Raw genomic sequence first — 24,281 nt, forward strand, 5'->3', positions numbered from 1 at the left:
ATATCAATCACCTCAGATATGCAGATGACACCACCTTTATGGCAGAAAGTGAAGAAGAACTAAAGAACCTCTTGAGGAAAGTGAAAGAGGAGAGTGAAAAAGTTGGCTTAAAGCTCAACGTTCAGAAAACTAAGATCATGGCATCTGGTCCCATCACTTCATGGGAAATAGATGGGGAAACAGTGGAAACAGTGTCAGACTTTATTTTTCGGGGGCTCCAAAATCATTGCTGATGGTAATTGCAGCCATGAAATTAAAAGACGCTTACTCCTTGGAAGGAAAGTTATGACCAACCTAGATAGCATATTTAAAAGCAGAGACATTACTTTGCCAACAAATGTCCGTCTAGTCAAGGCTATGGTTTTTCCAGTAGTCATGTATGGATGCGAGAGTTGAATGGTGAAGAAAGCTGAGCACCGAAGAATTGATGCTTTTGAATTGTGGTGTTGGAGAAGACTCTTGAGAGTCCCTTGGACTGCAAGGAGATCCAACCAGTCCATCCTAAAGGAGATCAGTCCTGGGTGTTCATTGGAAGGACTGATGTTGAAGCTGAAACTCCAATACTTTGGCCACTTCATGTGAAGAGTTGACTCATTGGAAAAGACCCTAATGCTGGGAAGGATTCGGGGTGGGAGGAGAAGGGGACAACAGAGGATGAGATGGCTAGATGGCATCACCAACTCGATGGACGTGGGTTTGGGTAAACTCCGGGAGCTGGTGATGGACAGGGAGGCCTGGCGTGCTGTGATTCACAGGGTTGCAAAGAGTTGGACATGACTGATTGACTGAACTGAACTGATAATGATTGGAAAAGATGTGCATTTAAGGAGTTTCTGTTTCTTGCCACTGCAAACAAGCTTCACTGAGAATTCCTTCTGAGCAAGTGTCAATACTCCTATGTGATTGATCCCTAGATGTGAAAGAACAGGGTCAGAGGCATGAAAGCTGCTGCCCAGCTGCCTTCTGGAAAGGATACATCAGCATCTGCCCTCACATCAAATCCATAAGCATACCTGTGTTCCCACACCAGCATCATTTCTGGGTTTTCACCTAACTTTGTAATGTCTCCATACCAAAAGATGAAACCAAAGGATATTCTTTTCCAATGTGCATTTTCCTGAATACTAGTGAAATGTAGCATCTTTTCAGAAGTTTTCAGTCACTTGTACTTATTGTCTATGAGTTTTCTGTGCATATCTTTACCCATTTTTTCTACTGCCTTGCTCAGAGTGGTTTATAGAAAGTCTATAAATTATGGCTAATTGTCAATTCTTTATGTGAAAATATTTTCCCATAGTCTATTGCTTGCTATTTTACTTTGCTTATGGTATTTTTTTACTGTATGATAGTTCATACTCTTTATGGAGTCAGATAAAAAAATTGATGGTTTCTGGTGGTAGAAGTAACAAAACAATGTTTGTATATTTTATTTTAGTACTTTTAGTGCTTTGTTTTTCTTGTTATATCAAGACTCGTACTCCATCTGGATGATCTATATCCTATTTCCACTCTTTGTGTTTATTTACTGGATTGCAGTTACTCGGGGATTTTGTTGGGAAGAATGACTCATTTCTCCAGTGCCTTCCCTGAGTGTTTTAGGTTAAGGTATCTTTTGCTCTGGTTTCTGGAAATGGGATCCATCTGCTTACTGACCTCTAGTCAGTCCTCACTGAGACAGCCTTTCTTTTTTTCTAACACTATTATGTTCAAACTCACTTTAACATCTTCCCCTTCATTTCACAGGAATTTTAGAAGAAAATAGGGATAAATGCCTATACGCATCCTACCATCTTGAATGGAAACATCTGTGTGTGTCTGTTCAAAGAAAAATTTTTACTGTGAAATAAAATCACATAATAAAAAATTTGGAAAATACAAAAGGCACAAAGAAAAAATAAAATCAACCAAAATTCCACTATTCAATAATAATAATAAAAATAATGTTAAGACATTGGTGAATTCACTACCAGCATTTCTAATGCATGTAGATAAAGTTTTCTTAGAAACATAGGATCATATCATATATTGAGTCTTATACTATGATTTTTAAACTTATATCACATGAGTATTTTTCTATATCCTTGAGAATAGGATTTTATTTTTAAAAATGACTATAAAGTACTCCATCTGCACATATTTCTTAGAAATTAAGGATCAATTTATTTTTAGTAATATATGTGTTTCCAGAAAGGGTAATACATTTCCATGAGTCAAACCAGTCAAAATGCTCCTCCCGGTGGCCAGTTTTCCTTCCTGGAGTCAACAGATGATATCCAATTATTTTGTAAAAATTAATGTCATAGATGGAACTGGATGAGAGGTTACATGTATTTCTAGCTCCTGATACATACTTGCTTTCCAGAAATGTTTCATTTACACCACTGCCATATGAAGACATTCTCTCTTTTTTTCAAATATTTGTCAATTTGGAAGGCAAGAAATTATTTAATATGCATTTTTCTAAGAATAAAGTTAGAGCATTTTCTTTCATGTGTTCATCAACGATTCTACATCCAGCATCAGAAACTATCTGTTCCTAGACTTTGCCACAAAGGACCCTTTAAAGGTAATGGTAGTTTTCAGGCTTCCGGTCACCTATGAGTGCTCCCCATACCAAGTCAAACAGAGGCCTTTTCCAAAGGCAGTGCCTGTAGTTCTCTGAAGGGCATCATCAGGGGAGCCCACTGCTTCGCATTCATGTTGTTTTAATGAGCTTTCTAATAATGCTGGAGACTTCTTTCTTGATGTCTACTGTGAGCTCCTGACCAGAAAGAAGAGGGACAGTGCAGAGAAACCATGAAGATGATAGAAGGCTGGTGTTTCCCAATGTCCCCTTGATAGGAACAGAGTAAAGGGACAAAGTAAGTGATCCCACTCATGGACTTCCCTCTAGCTCAAATAGTAAAGAACCTGCCTGTGATGCAGGAGACCAGGGTTCGATCCTTGGGTTGGGCAGTTCCTCTGGAGAAGGGAATGTCAATCCACTCCAGTCTTCCTGCCTGGAGAATTCCATGGACAGAGAAGCCTGGCAGGCTATAGTCTGTGGGGTCGCAAAGAGTCGGACACGACTGAGCGACTAACACACACAAGTGACCCCACTAGGGGACTGGCAGTAGAAAAAACATGGGAGACAGCTGTAAGTTAACGATTACTCAAAAACAGCAGGTTTGTTTAACCACAAAACCAAGCAGGCTTGCTTAGCAACAAAACCATGACACAGAAGCACAGGATGTACCTCCAAACAATAAAACGATGGTGACATGAGCCCCACATCCTGCCCAGTGAGCTCAGTAAGTTAGGACACACTCCCTGCACACATTAAAAAACAATCATTTGTGGCCCTAGCCTGGCCATGTAGGTGCAAGAAATCTTCCCTGCCCAACCTGGAGGAGAAGTTGATGATAGAAGCATGACATCTATTCAAGAAAGTCAAAGAAGTTTTTCCCCCCTCCCTTTTCCTTGGAATATAGAACTGTAGCCCAGTAAGTTCTCAGCCTGATACCTTTTCTCCCACCCACTTGTAAGCCCTCTCAAGCATCCTATTCTAATAAATTGCTTCTTATCTATCACTTTGCCTCCTGCCAAATTCTTTCTGTGCTGAGACATAGAGGACCAAGGGCACTTCAGAGTGCCCTGAAATGCCATCCAATGGTTTTACCCCCATCTGAACTCTTGCAGGCTGGCTATGTGACCTGGAGTCCATCACCCAACTTTTCTGTGCCCTGGTCTGTAAGCCAGAAGGGTTAATTTTGAATTTATGTTGGATCTGTTTCTGTGACCTTTACCCTCATCTTGCCACTTTTGTCATTGTAAGCATACATAATGGCCTGCCTCAGGGAGATAACCTAAGCCACTCACCTGTGAAGGACTGTTAGGAAGTGAAACTAGCACATTCCCCTGCCTGAAGCTTGCCATTCTAGGGGATATTGGCAAGGATTGAATAGTCTTTTTACTTTGTTTCCTCACCCCTCCATCTCTGATCCATAAAAATCCTGGCAACCAAGCCCCAACAAGATGGTTATTTTGAGGCACTAGCCTGCCATCTTCTCAGTCAACTGGCTCCCATATAAAGTCTCTTCCTAGTCCCAACGCCTTGTCTCAGAATCACTGACTTTCCATGCGGCAAGCAGAGCGAGCTTGGACTTGGTAACAGCGCCCTCTCACTCCCCACTGAGTCAGCCCCTAATATGACCCATTCTGTCTCTGAGTCAGGAAGCCTCTTCTGGCCAGCTCCCTCTCCTCATTCAGGCTGAGGGGACCCCTTCTTCCATGCACTTGGGGCACCTCCCTGCCTGTCTCTATCACCTGCACATGTGTACTTCCTGTGTCTCACAGCCCCCCAAAAGCTCTGTGGTTCCCCCAGCCATGTAGAGCCCCCCATAGCACATATCCTTGGGTGACGCTTGCCAACATGAAACCAACTCACACACCTGTCCTATTCACCCTCACACAGAACAGCTCCTCACTGCCTCCGGAACACAGCATTCCCCTCTAAGCGCTGAAAAGGCATTCAAGGCTCTCCCATACACCTACTCCTCCAGGCTTAAACCACCTGTCTGACTCTTCTCACAGCCAAATAAAGAACAAATGTGCAGTTCCTCACATTGTAACCCAGCAGGTCCCTATGAAATCTTCCTGGAACAGGCCTTCCCCCATATCCTCTGCTGTAGCTCCCCTCTGAAGGGCCCAGACAACAGTATTGGATGCCAATTTTCTGAGCTGTTTTGCATTTGTGAAAACCCCCACCAAATAGAAAATGTTAAGTACCTGACCACCATGAGCACACAGCCCCAGGCCTCCTGGAACCCAAGAACTGATCTTACTAACCTTTGTGACACCACCCTGTGACCTCACCATCAGCCCATCAGAGAATTGTGCTCAAGCTGATCATCCTGGGACCTCTCTCCCCACCAGCCCTTATAGAGAGCCAATGGAAACTCAAACTGGGGCTCCACAGTAACCTAGAGGGGTGGGAATGCTGGGAGATGGGAGGGAAATTCAAGAGGGAGGGGACATTTGTACACCTATGGTTAATTCATGTTGATGTGTTAGGTAGTTAGAATAGGAAAAAGGAGTCCAGAAGGGCGGTGGCTAAAAGACAAAGAAGGGGAAAGTCCAGGAAAACAGAACAAAGGAAGGTCGGAGGACTGGAGTGAGAACCTCAGGTAAAACAATCAGCCCTCCTGGCTAGCCCAATTCACACAGGGTAGGCTCAAGGGGAGGAGAAAAGACATAAAAAGAGGAGCCAAAATTGGTCTGGGGGCTTCTCTTCACATCTTTAGGGTTGGCCCACCCTCATGACTCAAGGATGTATTTCCCTTTGCTTTCTAAATAAAACTGAGCTGTAACACGGAGCTATAATGAAGGAGGAAACAGAACAGGCTCTGTCTTAAAAGAAGGACTCCATCTTGGGCCAGACTGTGGACTTTGAGCTATATGCCCAGTATCTATGGAAACGACATACCAACTGGAAAACCAGGCCCCCAAAAGGAAGAGCCCCAGGGCTCATACCTAGACTCTCTGTTGCCTAAAAGAATACCCTAATTATCTGTGTAACAGAATAGAATCATACATTCTATTATGCTTATTGGAGTATGACCACAGGCCTATTGAATTGTCCACTGTTAACTACCTAGGCTTAAGACATATGAATCACAGGGTTAACTTTGATTGTATCTTTCTTTTCAATTGTTCAGACTAGCTTCAGGGAATTTGGGGAGGTGGATTTGGGCACCTACATTTAGGGTATATAAGTTTTTCACAAAAACTGGTCGGGGCTCTTGGCTAAGAGGAGGTTCTGCCCTGGGCCCTCTGGTGTAATAAACTGCACTCCAATATCTGCATTGTCCTTCTGAGTGAGTTTGTTTCCCTGAACGGGTGGCTACAACAGTGACACTGGTCCTTCCAAGGGCAATAACACCAGTCTGTCCATCGCTTCAGTGAGACAGAACCAAAGAAATTACAAACTCCCCCGACAGAAGCATGACAGAAATCAAGCCAATATTGTAAAGCAATCATCAACCAATTAAATATAAATAAATATATATATTAAAAGAAAATTTTTGCCAAACCCCTTCCGGCTGCTGGAACCTTTTCAGGGCCTGAGCCTCCTTATCTCCTTGCAGGGCTCTGCAGTAAACATTTCTCTGCTCCAGACTCCAACTTGACAGTGTGTCTGGCCTCACCGTGCATCCAGCACACGGACTTGAGTTAATCTGACAGCCAGGTTTGTCCCAGATACATGTTGGCTACGCAGCTCTCCTGTGAACCTTGGGCACTCCTGTGTGTCCCACTTAACCCTCATTAAACTCCAAACGCAATCTTGTCCTGACTCCCAGTTCTTCCTTTAGCACCCTATAATCTGATATTCCTCCTCATGCCACCCATGAAACTCCACCCCCACTCATTTCACTGGTGATCTAGTAAATGATGACCAAAGGTTATTCGCTGATTATTATCTCATTTTTTCCCGACAGATGTAGCATTGCTATGTCTCTGGATCTTTGTACACAGACAAAATGTTCAATAAACACCAGTCAGTGTTTGTTAACTTCTCTGACTTCTCCAGGCCCCCTGCCAGTTCCGCACCCACCCGCTTCCCGGGCTGTGCCACGCCCACATGCCAAGGCCCAGGGCGGAATCCGAGCAGCCAAACAGCCCAGTTCTCGCCTCTCTGCTCCGCACTGCAGGCCAAACGGACAGTACCTGGCTCCCTCCCCGCACGGACCCCGCATCTGCCTCCTCAGTGTTCTCCTCTTAAAGGGTCCCAACCTTGATCTGCGTTTATGAAACGCTTGGGGAACTTTTTAATTGTTCTTGCCAGGGCCCCCTGTCAACCCAGCCATTCTGACTTGATAATCCAAGCTGCAGCCATGGGCATCGCAAACGTTAAACGTCCCCGGGGGATGCACTTGCCCGGCATCTAGGTACACGTCGGGTCTGCCAGACAGAATTGCCAGCTTCCAAATCTGGCAGCCTGGGAAGAAAAAAGTAGGAACGCACACGCCCCCGGGGCGCGCAGAGGCCCGCAGGCGCCCCACCCCCGCGCGGGCGCGGCCAGGATAAACCCCGAACCTCACCGGGCTGAAGCCAGAGACGCGGTGCCCACGGCGGACCAGGCGGGCTTCTCTGCGGCAGCTGTCCCGGGTGAGTAGCCGAGGTCTCCGGGAGGCCGGGGTCGTGCGAGGCCAGCCCGGGGCGTTAAGGTTAATGGGGGTGGGCGTGCGCTGAGCGTGAGCGTTTGGGGAGACCTGGCGGCTGGGTGCAGAGTCCCCGAGGCCCCCACTGCGTCAGCGATCCACGCTCCCCGAGCCCCGAGAACCGAGCTGCCAGCCTCCCGCCCCAACCCAGAGCAGGGTGGGATTCCTCCCGGGTGTCCTCGTTTTCTTCCGGGCATTGTGCCCAGGTCCCCCACTCTCTGCTGCTCTGTGCACCCACCTTGGCCTTGGTCTGTCGCTGTCCCTCTCCAGACTACCCCCTACACACATACACACAATTCACCCCGTGCCCCCTTAGCAGGGTAGCAGAGCCCTGGCCTGGGAGGCAGGCCTCATCTGTTTATGCTGCACCAAGTTAGCTCAGCTTTAGGACTAAGTGGGTAAGCCATGGGATGAAGACGCCAAAGAAGTCTTCAGCCTGATGAAATTTAACACATATGTTCCCTGACTTCCTAAGGAGTAGTCTTTACACTAAGAGAGAGTCAGACATTTACCTGGGTTCCTCAGCAAAGTTACTATTAACCTCTTTCTCTGGCATAGCCGAGTATCTGTAATTCATACGCTAGCTGGAACACCAATCACAGCCCTAGCTGGTATTTATTTTGCTGTCACTATGCTCCTGGCACTCTTCTAGCACATAGTAGGTGGGTGTGGATGGGAGATAAACCTGGCAGCACTCAGATCTAGCCCAGCTCCTCTCCTTCCACCCTCACCCTCACCCTCTGCCTCCTGGAGAGGGCTGTGCTCTGTGGCACAATGGGGACCTTTTTTTTCCCTCCAATCTGCTCAGAAGTTTCACGTGGGTTTGTTGTTGTTGTGTAGTCGCCAAGTTGTATCCGTCTCAAGTTGTGTGCCACCCTATGGACTGCAGCACACCAAGCTCCTCTATCCATGGGATGTCCCAGGCAAGAATCCTGGAATGTCAATCAAAAAAAAACCTTAATTGCTAAAAAATGTTAACCATCATCCTAGGCTTCAGCAAGCTATAGTCCTTTTGCTGGTAAAGAATATTGCATTGATGTTGATGGCTGCTGACTGATCAGGGTGATAGCTGCTGAAGGTTGGGGTGGCTGTGGCAATTTCTTAAAATAAGACAACAATGAAGTTTGGGGAAAAAAGAATACTGGAGTGGTTGTCGTTTCCTTTTCCAGAGGATCTTCCCAACCCAGGGATCGAACCTGCATCTCCTGCATTGTAACAGATTATTTTCTGGGGAGCCCTTCATAAGGAGCAGTAGAAATCATATTACACTCCTCAATACCTGTGGTGCTAGTGGTAAAGAACCTGCCTGCCAATGCAAGAAATGTAAGAATCGAGAATTTGATCCCTGGGTCAGGAAGAGCCCCTGGAGGTGGGCATGGCAACCGGCTCCAGTATTCTTGCCTGGATAATCCCATGGACAAGAGGAGCCTGGCAGGCTGCAGTCCATGGGGTCACACAGAGTGAGACATGACTGAAGCGACTTAGCATGAAGCATGCGTTAACCTCATATAACTTCCACACCTTTCAATTTCATACATGTTGGCTTGTACTAATAGAATCCCCCTGTTCAGAGAAGGAAACTGAAACACAAGAGAGGCAGCGGTTCCTACCAAGGATGCAGAGCGGTCAGTGGCAGATCCAGGTTTCCAGCCCACAATCCCGAGACCTCACTGCCTGTGCCGGTACCCCGCAGACACCCTAAACCCCAAATGAGGGGGACCTCAGGAGGCCCAACTCTAGAGAACCTGGGAAGCATCTGCTGGGTTGAGTTAAGAAGTGGCTTGTCCTAGGGCTTGTGTCACACCGGCATGGAGACAAGGGAAAACTGGAGTCTAGAACCCCTGAAACAAATAACTTTCACATCAACCAGGAGACTGGTGAGGCTTCCAGCTATCTTGATGGTGCTGGAGACGCTGAGGAGGGAGGTGGACCATTGTCCCCCTGGTGAGGACGTACATCATGGTGTCCCTGAAAGGAGTTGTGCACAACTGGCAGGTGTGGGTTTTCTCACAGAAGGAGTGTTACATGCACAGCCGGCTGATGTGAGTTTTCTCACGGAAGGAGTATGGATGATGCCAAGGCTGCCGCCTAGGAAGGGTGCCCAAGGCGTGGCAACCCTGTGGGAAGTCTGACCCTCTTCCTTCAGGTCTGAAGGAATCTATCCCCTGTGTGTTTAAAATGAGAATCTGAAGACCACTGTTCACCCATTAAGGTACCTTCTCTCCAAGTCCTGTGGGCCTGGGAGACTCTATCAATCATCCAGAAGCAAAGATGACAGACAGTCTGAGAGCCATTTCATCCAAAGTGTGGTAAAGCTGAGTGCTCCACAGCAGGAAGCACTTGTTGGACCGGCACATCCAGCTCCCCCACCCCCACCAGCATGCCTATTTCCTGGACACGTAAGGCAAACCTACCTCAAGGCTCACACTCTTCCATCCCTGCGCTGGGCAAGCCGCTCCCAAGCCCTCCCTTGCCCCGTACATCATTTGCATGTCCAATCAAAGATCACTTTCCACAGATCTGGCCTGTTCCCTCCTCTGTTGACTCCCATCTAAAGCAGGTCTCCTGGATACTCTCTAGAGTGCCCCCCCCACACACACTTTTCTTTATAACACTGCAGCTCGTAGTGGTGTATTCATTCCTTCATTAGAGTCTTATCTCCCCAGGGCAGAGATTAGGGAAGACTGCCCACCCACTCAGCCCCAGGGCCCAGCATTGTACCTGCACAGGATCCACGCCCAGGAAATGTGACAATGAGCTCACCTGGCCTGCACAAACTAGACAGGGATCCTGGCTAAGCCACACACATATTCTTTCTGGTCCTTGGTCTCATCTACGCATGCGTGCATGCTCACTCAGTCGTGTCCAACTCTTTGCAACCTCATGGACTATAATCTGCCAGCCTCCATCTGTAGAAAGAGCCAAGAAGCAACAGTTTAGTTTGCCACTTCCTAAGGGTCTGACCATGCTTCAAGCTGTCCTTTAATGAATCTGTGAGAACTAGTGTGTCCTCAGCCAAGCTGCAAAGTCAGTGTGGAACTGCTTCACTTCATTAATGAAGTCCCATCTTCTGTCCTCACATCCAACTCTCAGCTGGCTACCCCTTCAGGAAAACCCCCACCCACAGCACAGTATGCCCTTCTCTCCTTGTCTGGAGGAAATAAGACATTTCCCTTCTTTCTCAGGTGCTTATTAGAAAAGCATCTTATAAGCTCATTCTCACTAAAGTGTGAGTGACTGATAGTATGGAGACATTGAGCCCTGTATAAGTTTGCCTTTTATTCATTCAGCAAACCTATTGGGTACCTTCCTGTGGGCAGTGCTGTGAGTCTGAGAAACAAGCTAACATCACAAAGTGCTGGCTGCGAGCCAGCATTGTGGTCATGCATGCGCAAACATTCTCATCCTACTTGCAGATCCACCCTAGACCACAGGACCAGGAGGTGAGGAGACTGAGGCCCAGAGGGGCTGCGTGGCCTGTCACAGGCTCTACAGCCAGACAGGGGTAGGGCCTAGCTATCTCACCCTTCCCAGATGTCGTACATTTGCAGGGCCGAGTAGTAAGGGATGTGGCATGAGGGCCTCAGAGCCTGGGAAACGGGTACCCTGTGCTGACGGCAAGTTGTAGGGGCCGAGGTTTAGAATGTCTAATTACTCCTCTTCAGGTAGATTAATACAAGCAGGATTTCACATTTTCCTCTTGAATCTCAGATTTTAAAGAACAACAGTGCAATGAGAAAACAGAAACCTCAAAGGAAGCAAAAAATAAAACCAGAAGAGAGCAGTTGTGTCATCAACACAATAGGGTCAAGACCTTGAAGGTGAAATCAACCTACAGGACTTATTATGGAGAAAAGCTAGCTATGAGAAAGAGTGAGCTTCTGCTTTGGGTTAAATGTAGCCATGGTTACAATTTCTGGGTAACGAGCATTTCTGTTACCTAGAACACATAACAGGCATGCAGGGATGTGATGAGCTCGGCACTGTGATGCAAGTTGGTCGAGATGGTCCCTGTGGACCCCCTCTCCCCCTTCTCAGTTCAGAGTCTGCTACCAACAGGGATGTTTACATCACAATTCTTAGTTTCTTTCACTTCTGCAAGGAAGTATGGGCCCCATGGAATAAGGTCCTCACATGAGTCCCTCTTGCTTTATAGGTGTCAGCCAAAACATGGCGCTCAAGCTGAAGTCAGCCAAGAAATTGTTCATTTTCTTAGGAAAATCAGCATTGGCTCTTGTGGAGGCTATAGTTTTTGCTATAATCCCAAAGCCACGAAAGAATGTTGCTGGTGAAATCGTACTTATAACAGGCGCTGGAAGTGGACTCGGAAGGCTCCTAGCCCTCAGATTTGCCCAGCTTGGGTCGGTGCTTGTGCTCTGGGATATCAATCAGGAGAGTAATGAGGAGACCTGCAAGATGGCTGGGGAAGCTGGAGCCACGAGGGTCTATGCCTATACCTGTGATTGCGGCCGGAAGGAGGAAGTGTACAGAGTGGCCAATCAGGTAAACCTGTGTGCTTGCTCTTCCTATGTATGGGCAGTAAGGACTGGATGTAATCTCTGACGTCCATCAGTTTCTCTGTTTGCCTTCCTCAGTGCTAATTTGCCTCCCTTTAAAAAATATCAGGGCATGGGAATTAGCATTTTTAAGTTCTTGCTGTGTGCCACACACCATGCTTGGCACCCTCTGAATTATACTCCTATCAAGTCAGGCCTCTTATTATCTCCACTTCACAAGAAAACGGAGACTTAGTGCAGGTGAGTTTCTCAGGTGACTTACCTGAGAAGTGCAGGTAATAAGGAGCAGAGCTGCAGGTGGGATGCGAGTCTCTTGACTCCGAAGAACGCCCTCTAGCCAGCTCATGTGCTCGTTGTCCAGGCCACCTGTTACCGTGTAAGAGAAAGGCCATAGCACCCTTCATGGAGGCATAACAAAAACTGAGAAGCAGGGCTATTAAATCACCTGCTGGGAGTCACAGAGCTAGGGGAGGACCACACCAGGAGGCGAACCCATATCTAGCCTGATGGCAAGGCCAGCTGTTTCCCCCACCCCCAACAGTGATTTCCATTCAACCTGCATTTCTCTCACATGGTCATATGAAAATCGCGTATTTTATTCATCCTAAAGACGCTGCCCCTTTGGTGACGGTAGAGAAGAATGTATAAAGAACACTTTCAGGAGCCCAGAGCTCCAGTGGATTCGCAGAGCCCGAGGAGGCACATGCCCATGTGGTGGCCGCTTCCTCTTCCCTTATAAGGATTTCTCTGCCCACTCGTTGCACGAGCGCTGCACACATCATTCGCCTGGACTAGAAAGCCACTTTTGTGGCTTTCAGAGTTCCCTGGTTTCAGAAGAAAGAAAGTAGATGTGCCTGCTGGAAGGTTCCTGCCCAGCTTGTAGGCTCTAACCCGGCTCTGCTTGCAGCTTCTCATCTGACTCCCCAGTGGACGGGTGTGAGGTCTCTGGCCAGTGAGTTTAAGTTGTGACTTTTGTCTTTACATCTTAGACATCCGGTACCACCACCATCACCAATCGCAGGCTGCCCAGCAAGTCTGGGAATCCAGACCAGACAAGCTGGCATGGGCTTGTGCAGGGACCACCTTTCAAAGTGCAGGGGGTACTGCTGCAGCTACTTTTGCAAACTAAGCTCTTTGCACTTGGAACACGATCTCCTGCCAGGAGACTATGAGCCGACTATGACTTCCCCCGACTATGAGCCACTTCTCTGGCTATGAGGCACTCTTAAAGCAGTGACTGGTTCACATTTAAAGACAGAAGACCTTAAGACAGTCATACTATAAACCAGCCATTTCCACCTCTTGTTATTGACAGAGGAAAGGTAAGCAGGAAATTTTTATCTCATAGAGGAATAATCAAGGTGCAGACTTTTAGAGCTGATATGTCAGTGTTTTATTTCCACAGACCCCAGTAACTTTGAAATCTTGTGTCCCTAGATCATAGCTTGGGACTAAGTTCAGAAAGTCCATCCTTGCCACCTGGCATCCTGGTTGAGTCATTTATTGTTCAGAATCACACAGCCCCATTTAGCGTGTGATTTTGCCCCAGGAAGAGTGCCTTGACTGCTGTTCAGCTTGATTTGACTAAATATTTTATCCACTCTCCACATCAGACTTTAAGTTAGATGGTTCCCAGCACTTCTATCCGAAAACTTCAACATGAAACGTAAGGTTTCCTTGGCCTCCATTGCAATCCTAAGTTTCCCTGAGGCTAGGGATCTCATTGGCCAGTGGATACCGAGCACGTTACCTTCCTTGCTGGGACTCAGGCCTTCTGGGAGAGCACGTAAGGAGAGTGGAAGTGTCGGCTCATCAGTAATCCAGCCTCCCTCTCCCCAGCTGCACTACCCACACAGGCAGGTTCACACCCACATCTGCACACCCACACGAGTGCGCACACAATGCACAGAGCCAGAGACAGATGTAAGTGGTGCTGCAGCCAGGGGTTCCCTCTGATTCGGGGGGAACAGGGCCCCTGCTATGTGATACAAATTACAGGAATGAAATTCAAAACACGAAGGCAAGCCAAGGGATGGCCCCACCGCCTGCCGTCGAGCCTGGAAAGCCCTGTGCTCAAAAAAAAAAAAAAATCTGACAAAGAGCCTGGGTCACTTCCTGAAGGTTTGTTCTAAAGGGAAGGCTCCAGTGGCACTCCCAGGATTTTTATTTCTTAAATGAAAGTTATTAAGTATCCAGTCTGGCCGGTGCCGGGGCGACAGCAACAGATGGGGGCCCCTTTGATCCTCCCTTCACAGATCTTACACCTAAACGTTGGTGTTGGGGAGAAGAGAACCAGCCAAGGGATGAAAACAGGATGGACGGGTTCTGAGCTCCTGTGTGTTTGAAACATTCATATGACTATCATACTCCCTCTGCTCCCTCCCTGCCCCATCCCCGTTGCTACAAGTGCCAGGGCTTGATTTACATGGCACGGTATCATGCCTGATATATCACCACATTCATCAAAAGGCTGTGTGGCTCATGCTTCATTTTAGCATGCGACAAAGTCACTAACCATGTCACTACTGAGTATAAGAATAACTCTCCGTGTAGGAAAGTAGCATTACAGGTTTTGGAACCATCATAAGAAGAGGGGAAGATGAGTAGAACGGCATTAGGCTTAGATCTCTGATGTGCCATGAACTCTGCAAAGGAAATAGACACGCTTTGTTTTAAGAGTGCTTTAGCTCAGTCTGAGTTAACAAGAACAGAAGCATCTAAAACTACAGGAAAATAAATCCAGTTGACGTAAAGAATTATGGGCGTACCTCATTTTATGGAACTTCACAGATGTTGCATTTTTTCTACCATCTGAAGATTTTTTTGAAAATTGAACGTTTGTGGCAATCCTGCCTTGAGCAACTCTTAATGGCACCCTTCTTTCGACAGCATTTGCTCACTTCATGTCTCAGCATCACCTTGTTTCTCACAATCTTCACCCTTTCATTATTATATTTGTTCTAGTGATCTGTCATCAGTGATGTTTGTTACTGCAGATCAGTCAAGGCTTAAATGACGGTTAGCATTTTTAGCAAAAAAGCATTTCTCATTAAGGCGACTTGTTTTTTAAACCTAAAGCTATTGCACACTTAATAGATGACAGTATAGTGTAAACATAACTTTTATATGCACCAGTAAACCGAAACATTTGTATGACTCACTATGTTATGGCGTCAGCTTTACTGCGGAGGGTCTGGAACTGAACCCAGGTATCTCCAAGGTCTGCCTGTGCTGCCCTGGTGGTGCTGATTTCCTTATTCAATTCAGGTGAAGAAAGAAGTTGGTGATGTTTCCATCCTGATCAACAATGCAGGAATCGTAACAGGCAGAAAGTTCATGGACTGCCCAGATGAGCTTATAGAAAAGTCTCTTGACGTGAATTTCAAAGCACATATATGGGTAAGTATTTTTTCTTCTCATTATAAACGTCATTCCCAGGTGGCGCTAGTGGTGAAGAACTCACCTGCCAGTGCAGGAGACATAAGAGATGTGGGTTAGATCCCTGTGTCAGGAAGCTCCCTGAGTCAGGAAGATCCCTGGAGAAGGAAATTGCAACGCACTCCAGGATTCTTGCCTGGAGAATCCCATGGACAGAGGAGCCTGGTGGGCTACAGTCCATGGGGCCTCAAAGAGTTGGGCACGACTGAAGCGACTTAGGCTTCCTCTTGTTCTCTTAACAGTAGTGAAAGTGTTAGTCACTCAGTCATGTCTGACTCTTTGCCAGGCTCCTCTGTCCATGGGATTCTCCAGGCAAGAATACTGGAATGAGTTGCCATTCTCTTCTCCAGGGGATCTTCCTGACCCAGAAATTGAACCCGGGTCTCCTGCATTGCAGGTGGATTCTTTACCATCAGAGTGGACTCTTACAGCAGTACTGGTCTTAAATAAAGTGCAGACTTCTCAGTTCTAGCTCAAGCTGTCCTTTCCTGATCCACCTTAAGCTCTACCTCCCCACACCTCTGCTCAGGGAATCCTGCAAAGACACAGCTGCCCTTGTGTCCTAATCATGTACTGACGGCCAGCATCCTGTCTGGTACTGTCCCAGGCACCTCATGAGTAAGCCTTCAAACAGCCCAGTGAGATAAGGGCTCATAAAAGTTGAAAGTGACCGTGCATAGACATGACCAGGTGACCTCACCATTTGCCTAGGCAGAAACTCCCTTGAAGTGAATGGAGGCATAATTAACAAGCAAACATCCACCAGGTCTGTTTAGGGGCACACTAAGATGCACAGTCAACTTTGTTGTTGCTGTTCATTTGCTAAGTTGTGTCTGACTCTGCAACCCCATGAACCGCAGCACTCCAGGCTTTTCTGTCCTTCATTATCTCCCAGAGTTTGCTTGAACTCATGTCCATTGATTGAGTGATTCCATCCAACCATCTCATCCTCTCTTGCCCCCTTCTCCTCCTGCCTTCAATCTTTCCCAGCATCAGGGTCTTTTCCAGTGAGTCAGCTGTTCACAACAGGTGCCCAAAGTATTGAAACTTCAGCTTCAGCATCAGTCCTTCCAATTCATATTCAGGGTTGATGTCCTTTAGGATTGATTGGATGGATCAAGGACAGCACGGAGATCCTTTAGGACTCTCAAGAGTCTTCTCCAGCACCAGAGTTCAAAAGCATCAATTCTTCAGCCCTCAGCCTTCTTTGTGATCCAGCTCTTACGTCCATACATGCCTACTGGAAAAACCATAGCTTTGGCTATGCAGACCTTTGTTAGCAAAGTGATGTCTCTGCCTTTCAATATGCTGTGTAGGTTTGTCATAGCTTTTCTTCCAGGGACAGCGTGCCCACCAGCAGCCTGATAACTACATGCCTTGAACATTAAAAGGCATGGTCCTGACTCGCAAGGAGAGGTGCCCACACTCAAGTTGCATTGTTCTGGCCTCTGCACAGACCAGTCACATCAGCCTCTCCAGCCATGCACACGCCCTCATTCTGCCCTTCCTGGCTCTTGCTCATAACCACTTCTCCCTGACAGGCCAGTTCAGTTCAGTTCAGTCGCTCAGTCGTGTCCGATTCTTTGCGACCTCATGAACCGCAGCACGCCAGGCCTCTCTGTCCATCACCAACTCCCGGAGTCTACCAAACCCATGTCCATCGAGTCAGTGATGCCATCCAACCATCTCATCCTCTGTCGGCCCTTTCTCCTCCCACCCCCAATCCTACCCAGCATTAGGGTCTTTTCCAATGAGTCAACATTTTTGCATGAGGTGGCCAAAGTATTGGAGTTTCAGCTTCAACATCAGTCCTTCCAATGAATACCCAGGATTGATCTCTTTTAGGATGGATTGATTGGATCTCCTTGCAGTCCAAGGGACTCTCAAGAGTCTTCTCCAACACCACAGTTCAAAAGCATCAATTCTTCGGCGCTCAGCTTTCTTCACCGTCCAACTCTCACATCCATACATGACCACTGGAAAAACCATAGCCTTGACTAGATGGACTTTTGTTGGCAAAGTAATGTCTCTGCTTTTAAATATGCTATCTAGGTTGGCCATAACCTTCCTTCCAAGGAGTAAGCGTCTTTTAATTTCATGGCTGCAGTCACCATCAGCAGTGATTCTGGAGCCCCAAAAAATAAAGTCTGACACTGTTTCCACTGTTTCCCCATCTATTTCCCATGAAGTGATGGGACCAGATGCCATGATCTTAGTTTTCTGAACGTTGAGCTTTAAGCCAACTTTTTCACTCTCCTCTTTCACCTTCATCAAGAGGCTCTTTAGTTCTTCTTCACTTTCTGCCATAAGGATGGTGTCATCTGCATATCTGAGGTTATTGATATTTCTCCCGGCAATCTTGATTCCAGCTTGTGCTTCTTCCAATCCAGTGTTTCTCATGATGTACTCTGCATCTAAGTTAAATAAGCAGGGTGACAATATACAGCCTTGACGTACTCCTTTTCCTCTTTGGAACCAGTCTGTTATTCCATGTCCAGTTCTAACTGTTGCTTCCTGACCTGCATACAGGTTTCTCAAGAGACAGGTCAGATGGTCTGGTATTCCCATCTCTTTCAGAATTTTCCACAGTTTATTGTGATCCACACAGTCAAAGGCTTTGGCATAGTCAATAAAGCAGAAATAGATGTTTTTCTGGAACTCTCTTGCTTTTTCGATGATCCAGCGGATATTGGCAGGCCAGATGAGTTTAAAAACAAAGTGATATTTTTAAACTGAAACCAACAGCCACATGTCCTGTGAACAAAGTTCAGGAAAAATTTGAAACTCAAATATAAGTCAAGGGAGGAAAAAAGGCACCATAAATCTAAATAACCATATCTTTGAGTGATCTAACTGATTTGTGGACTGTGGATACCACAATTAAGATTTTCCTGTACTGTTTCAATTATTGTTTTTGTTGTGTTTTTAAAAGTCAAATATGAGCAAATGTAAGTTTGAGTAAATTATTTTTAATAATTGAAATTCCAATTAAAATACTGGAATAACCACCAGCAAAATATTGATCCACAGTTTAAACAAGTTAAGATGGTTACTTGCCAAATATTTAAGTTTGAATGTCCCATTTCCTTCAGGTATTTTTTTGAACTTGAACAACTTTTTTCAATCATGATGATTATATAAACATCTGAAAAAAATATAATGTGCTATAAAATGTTAAGCATTTTACCTTGATCTTCTTAGACTTATAAAGCCTTTCTACCTGCTATGATTGCTAATGACCATGGACATTTGGTGTGCATTTCAAGTTCAGCTGGATTAATTGGAATAAATGGACTGGCAGGTAAGAGAAATATGGTATTTCACAACCGCAGCTTGAGCAATAGCTCTGAATAATCAGCACTAACTTGGTGCACTAATAACAAATGGTAATAGATGCAGACATATATTCAGTAAGGTAAGTTGTTGAGAACTTGATCATCCGGCAAAACTGCCCAGCTGCTATACTTACATGAAATTGAACTATGCACTTTAGAATCATTAGGTCTTATGCAATTGCTTGGAATTAATAAAAGACCTAGATGGGTGGGATAAGGAAGTGGGAGAGAGGCTCAGGAGGGAGGGAGTATACATATACATATAGCTGATTTATGTTGTTGTACAGCAGAAACTAACACAACATTGTAAAGCAATTATCCTCCAATTTTTTTAAAAAAGAAAGAGACCCTACTTATAAATTCCTTACACAAGTAATTAGCATAGGCACCTTCCCCCAAACTCACCTGGCACTGTAATCGGGGTGTTAAGGAGGACCCTTCTGGGACTTCCTTAATGGTCCAGTGAAGGAGAATCTGCCTTCCAATGCAGGGTGTGTGACCAGGTATCATCCCTGGTCAGGGAACTAAGATCTCATATGCTGTTTAGTCTCTCAGTTGTGTCTGACTCTTCGCGACCCCACGGACCACAGCACACCAGGCTTCCCTGTCTTCCATAATTTCCCAGAGTTTACTCAAACTCATGGCCATTGAACTGGTGATGCCATCCAACCATCTCATCCTCTGTCGCCCCCTCAATCTTTCCCAGCTTCAGGGTCTTTTCCAGTGAGTCAGCTCTTCGCATCATGTGCCCAAAGTATTGGAGTTTCAGCTGCAGCATCAATCCTTCCAATGCATATTTAGGGTTGATTTCCTTTAGTATTGACTGGTTTGATCTCCTTGCTGTCCAAGCAACTCTCAAGAGTCTTTTCAGGGCAACTAAGCCCATGCGCCACAACTACTGAGCCCACAGTCTAGAACCTGTGCTCCACAACTAGAGAAGCCCCTACACACAGCAAGTAGAGAAAGCCTGCACACTACAATGGAGACTCAGCGCAGCCAAAAAAAAGAGAGGACCCTTCTGCTCTATGAATTTTACATTAAGTGGTCTCCCCTGGCTGGGAGCTTGGAGAAAATGTCTTCACCCCAGGAAACCTAAAATTAACTTTCTTTTGCTGTTCCATTCTTTGGAGACTGGCAGGAATTTGTTGTCTCTTCTATGTCCCCTGCAACCGACTTGACATTAGCAGGGGGGAGGGGACAAGACATACAACAAGATCTTTGGTGAAGAGAGCCCACTGGGGAGCTGGCTCTAGGAAGTCCTGTCCTTCCCCGCAGGGTGTCCCCCGGAGGCTCATCCATCAGAACCCTAATTGCAACACTCAGGTAGCAGACCAGCCAGCTGGCTGACTCACAGCTGGTTCCAGATTCACAACACTGGTCTCAGCAAGTACCTCTCAGCTGCCTAGATAGGTTTCCAGAACCACTCATCACCCCAATATTAGCCGTCTGTACACGTCTCCCTGCAGCCTGGGTCTCCCTGCCTCTGTCCTCCTTAGAATCCATCAAGTATTATTATTACCCCCTCTCTCGTACATCTGAGAAGTCACAGGTCCTTGACATACCACAAGTGTATTTACAGCTCCTGTTAATCCTTTAGTTAGACACAGCATCTCTCTCTTCAGACGCAGGTCTCTCCTCCCCAGCTCCCTTAGAAACAAGTACTCTCTGCGTGGGCAGCAACTCCCCAGAATCAGAACCTCTGGGGCTGCTACTTGAAATGCAGGTTCCCTGGCCCTGGGCTGTGCCCACTCATCCCAGTCTCGGGGGTTGAGGAGCTCAGTGAGTTATAGTTCTACCAGATGACTCATATGATCCCAGAGGTGGCTCAGGACCCCTCCTCTCACCTCCCTGCACCCCTCGCCACTTCTTCTGTGTCTTTTCCAGCATCTGAGGCAGTAACTGCCTGATACTCCATGCCTAGCATGAGAAGCCTGGTTCTTGCTGGCTGGAGTAGCTGCTTCCCAGCAGAGCACCAAGGTGTGTGTCTTCTGCTTTGTGAGGCAGAGGGAAGGATAAGTCACCTAAATGCCTTTTCTTCTCCTGACATTTCCATTCAGCAAACTGAATGTCCAGGTTTTGACTTGAAGTGAGTGTAACCGAGGACAGAAAGCTCAAAACTGACCCAGATACCACTTCCCCTGCATTTGAAGATACTCAAGCAGTTGAGGTTGAAGGGGCAGTGTGTTCTTTGCAACCCCATGGACTGTAGCCCACCAGGCTCCTCTGTCCATGGGATTCTCCAGGCAAGAATACTGGAGTAGGGTTGCCATGCCCTCCTCCGGGGGATCTTCCCAACCCAGGGATCAAACCCAGGCCTGCTGCATTGCAGGCGAATTCTTTACTGTCTAAGCCACCAGGGAAGCCCAAATAAGAAAAACTTTGTTTTTTTTCTGGAGGTGGAAGAATTCGAGTTGGAAGAAAACTTGCTCTGACAGATATCATGACCCACACTGATCTCTGCCGCCTAGATTCTCACTTGACTTATTATTAGTATAAGTTTTTTGTTTTTGTTTTTGTTTGCCTGCACTGAGTCTTTGTGGTGGTACTTGGGCTTTTCTCTAGTTTCAGCATGCAGGGGCTTCTCTTGTTGCAGAGTACGGGCTCTAGAGTACATGGGCTCCATAGTTGTGGCTCGTGGCTTAGTGGCCCCGAGACATGTAGGATCTTAGTTCCCTGACCAGGGATCCAACCTGCGTCCTCTGCATTGGAAGGCGGATTCTTGACCACTGGACCACCAGGGAAATCCCTTGACTTATTATTTTAATTCTTCTTCTATGTGTCCTCCTCCCCATTTGGGCCAGAGTTCTTTGGGGCAGAACCAACATCTGGTGCCCCGTGTCAGGGCTGCAGAGTGCATTACCATCACTACCACGGGAGTGAAGTTCAGCTGTGTGACTCCCTGCAGCCCTGCTGTTCCTCAAGCCCACACAGCCGTTGTCATCTGACCTTGAGGTCACCACCGACCTTCCCACTCACCCCTCACCTCTTCCAGGCAGAGCAGACCAAGATCATGCAAAACAAGAACTCTGAAATGGTTTGTCTCTGCCGGTATTCATGTTACGAGGAAATCTTCCTATAATGCCATTTAAAAACTTTACACTATATAATAGTATCATTTGTCTTTTCAGATTACTGTGCAAGTAAATTTGCAGCCAATGGATTTGCTGAAGCGATATTTTTAGAATCATTTGCCAAGGCACAGAAGGGGATCAAAACCACTATCGTGTGTCCATTTTTTATAAAAACCGGAATGTTTGACGGATGTACTACTGGGTAAGCATGTCATTTGATTTCAAAGGAGCTGTATTTTGAAAAATGATTGACTATCGATTTTATTTTGTTCTGGCTAAAGTTGTTTAAAAAGACTTTTCCAGCATTCAGCCTGCTTTATAAATGGTTTCAGAATTTCTTTCCTTAGATGTGTTAGTGATTAAGACACTAGGTTTAATAGTGATGGTTTATCAAGGCTTGGAGAAGGAAATGGCAACCCACTCCAGTATTCTTGCCTGGGAAATCTCATAGAGCAGCCTGGTGGGCTGCAGTCCATGGGGTGGAAAAGAGTCGGATACAACCGACATGAGCGCAGCACACAAACATCAAGGCTACATCCACGTCTGCAAGGCCACCCTGTGGCCTCAACCTGCTCCCCCATCTCCTTGGTGCTCCTGTCTCACACCCCCTTTCTGCCACCAACTCCACCTTGCTCTCATCCCTGATTCCACAGAAGGACGAGAGGTTGTTGAAGGGGCGTAAATACCCAGTCTGCACTCATCAGATGACAGGCAGTTACTTTTCAAAGATGCGCTTTGCAACATTTAGGCCATTTGTTTAATTTGGTTTCACACATGTGCCTATTATGACATCATTGTATTAATTAGAATCCCTGTTTTCCACTTCAAATTCTAGTTATTACTCACCATATTGATAATAAGGGAGTATAGAAAAATATCAAATCTGGAAGGAAAAGAAGCCAATAAATGATAATATCTTGTGTGTGCATGCTTGCTAAGTAGCTTCAGTTGTGTCTGACTCTTTGCGACCCTATGGACCATAGCCTGCCAGACTCCTCTGTCCATGGGATTCTCCAGGCAAGAATACTGGAGTTGCCATTTCCTCCTCCAGCGGATCTTCCCGACCCAGGGATGGAACCCGCGTCTCTTACCGCGTCTCTTATGTCTCCTGCATTGGCAGGCAGGTTCTATACCACGAGCTCCACCTGGGAAGCTTACAACTGTTTTATTGTAATTTTTAAGAATTGCTTTCTCTAATTTCTTTATTTGTTTTTTTTAACCCTCCCCCCCCACCCCCAACCCACCACCAGCTGTCCTTCTCTCTTACCGATTCTGGAGCCAGAATATGCAGTTAGGAAGATAGTAGATGCCATCCTGCAAGAAAACATGTACCTGTATATGCCTAAGTTTATATACTTCATTGTGTTTTTAAAAAGGTAATGTTCGAGGAAAAAAGTAATAAATAAAAAGGTAATGTTTCTGCTCCTATTAATTCTCAACGTGCCAGTCCAGTCAACAGCTTACTCCAGAGCCAACAGAGAGGAACCATTTAAAAGATAACAGGGGCGGGGGGGGGTGGGGGGTGGGGGGGGACAAAAAAGGTAACTTTTTAATTTATTTATTTTATTTTTGTCTGTGCTGGGTCTTCATTGCTGTGTGGGCGTTTCTCTAGTTGCAGCAAGTGGGGACTACTCTGTAGTTGTGGTGAGCAGGCTTCCCACTGCAGTGGCTTTTCCTGTTGTGGAGCAAGGGCTCTAGGATGCATCCTGATTTAAGCATCAGGATGACCACATGGAGAAGATAATGTTTGACCAGAGACCTGAAACTGGGAAGGGCAGGAACCCCCTGGATATCTTGGGCTGCCCCCAGAGGGTCCATGAACCCAGGGCCTTTTTCTTGTCCCCACTCCTGGGACAAGTCTCCAGTTGGCTGACTGTGCCCTTCCTCATCCTGGGGTGTGAACGTCATGATGGACAGGGTCAGAGTGTCAGGAGGGGTGAGTGGGATGCAGAAGATGGATAGTCTTAGTTGGGTCTCGCCAAAGCTCTGAGGAGCTACTGCATGGACTTCTCTCAGTTGTCCAGGATAGAAAGGTCAATAAACCTCTTTGGACAGTGGGAGGAACTTAGTGTCAAGAGCCCAGTAGCACTGTGAGCAACAGAGCAAGGTTGCAAGGCAGGATCAAGACTCCTCAAGGCTGCACGCTTCCTGTCCATCATTACAGAATGTAGTCAGGCCTTGAGACTGACACGGAAGTGAGTGAATAATGTAAATAAAGCAAAGAGAGACACGGAGACATTGGGCCAGTGTCCTCCCACGTGGTGGCCGAGCCCTGAGTTACCACAAGACAGGGACGTTCAGGTGGGCATGAGTGACTGACGTCTTCTACAGCAAGTCAATGGCCCTGCTTTTCAGTGGAGCTCGTAAAGATGTTCCATGAATGATAACCAAGATGTTCCCTCTTGTGTTCTCTTTAGCTTCTTGCCCCTCAAGGTGGGGCTGCTTTGGGGTGAGTACATGGGGGCCTTCAATTTGATGGATGGCTTCACTGGCGCCAGGAAGAAAAACTGAAGACCAATTCTGTGGCTGACATCCCCGGATACCCACAGTTATACAACATCTGTTTCAATGAAGAAGTGTCTTTGTTGACAGAATGTACCTGGAGACCATAGCACTGTCCTTTGTCTGCTGTCTGGACTAGTATTTGCAACCAGTGCCTCTGCAAATAATGTTGCGCTCTGTTTTTCTTTTGAGTTTTTTAAATTAAAAAAAAAAAGTCCA

The 24,281-nt window shown here is 46.5% G+C and overlaps 1 protein-coding gene and 1 long non-coding RNA gene across 8 annotated transcripts in view; one reads left to right on the forward strand and one right to left on the reverse strand.

The window, feature by feature from the left end:
* Window positions 1–4,824, reverse strand: part of LOC145511557 (uncharacterized) — an 81,626-nt gene extending 76,802 nt beyond the window's left edge. Inside the window, exon 1 of the long non-coding RNA XR_014057942.1 lies at window positions 4,768–4,824. This is a non-coding gene — a long non-coding RNA (uncharacterized LOC145511557). The remainder of the gene's footprint in view (window positions 1–4,767) is intronic.
* Window positions 4,825–4,876: 52 nt separating this feature from the next.
* Window positions 4,877–24,281, forward strand: SDR16C5 (short chain dehydrogenase/reductase family 16C member 5). Of its 7 annotated transcripts, XM_081505089.1 has the most exons (9): window positions 4,877–5,165; window positions 6,126–6,226; window positions 6,824–7,146; window positions 11,356–11,702; window positions 14,984–15,115; window positions 18,356–18,455; window positions 21,618–21,762; window positions 22,811–22,936; window positions 23,978–24,281. In XM_081505089.1, exons 4-9 carry the CDS (start codon window positions 11,370–11,372, stop codon window positions 24,069–24,071), a joined length of 930 nt encoding a protein of 309 aa, XP_081361215.1. In that variant the 5' UTR covers window positions 4,877–5,165; window positions 6,126–6,226; window positions 6,824–7,146; window positions 11,356–11,369; the 3' UTR covers window positions 24,072–24,281. The 7 variants fall into 7 exon arrangements, with proteins under 7 accessions (XP_081361215.1, XP_081361213.1, XP_081361214.1 ...); XM_081505092.1 differs by lacking the exons at window positions 4,877–5,165; window positions 6,126–6,226; window positions 6,824–7,146 and adding exons at window positions 10,612–10,704; window positions 10,911–11,020; XM_081505087.1 differs by lacking the exons at window positions 4,877–5,165; window positions 6,126–6,226 and having other exon boundaries at window positions 6,506–7,146.

Source organism: Giraffa tippelskirchi, chromosome 6 (genome assembly GCF_054371585.1).
Source record: "Giraffa tippelskirchi isolate mGirTip1 chromosome 6, T2T-mGirTip1v1.2.pri, whole genome shotgun sequence".
In the NCBI taxonomy this organism is placed as follows: Eukaryota; Metazoa; Chordata; class Mammalia; order Artiodactyla; family Giraffidae; genus Giraffa; species Giraffa tippelskirchi.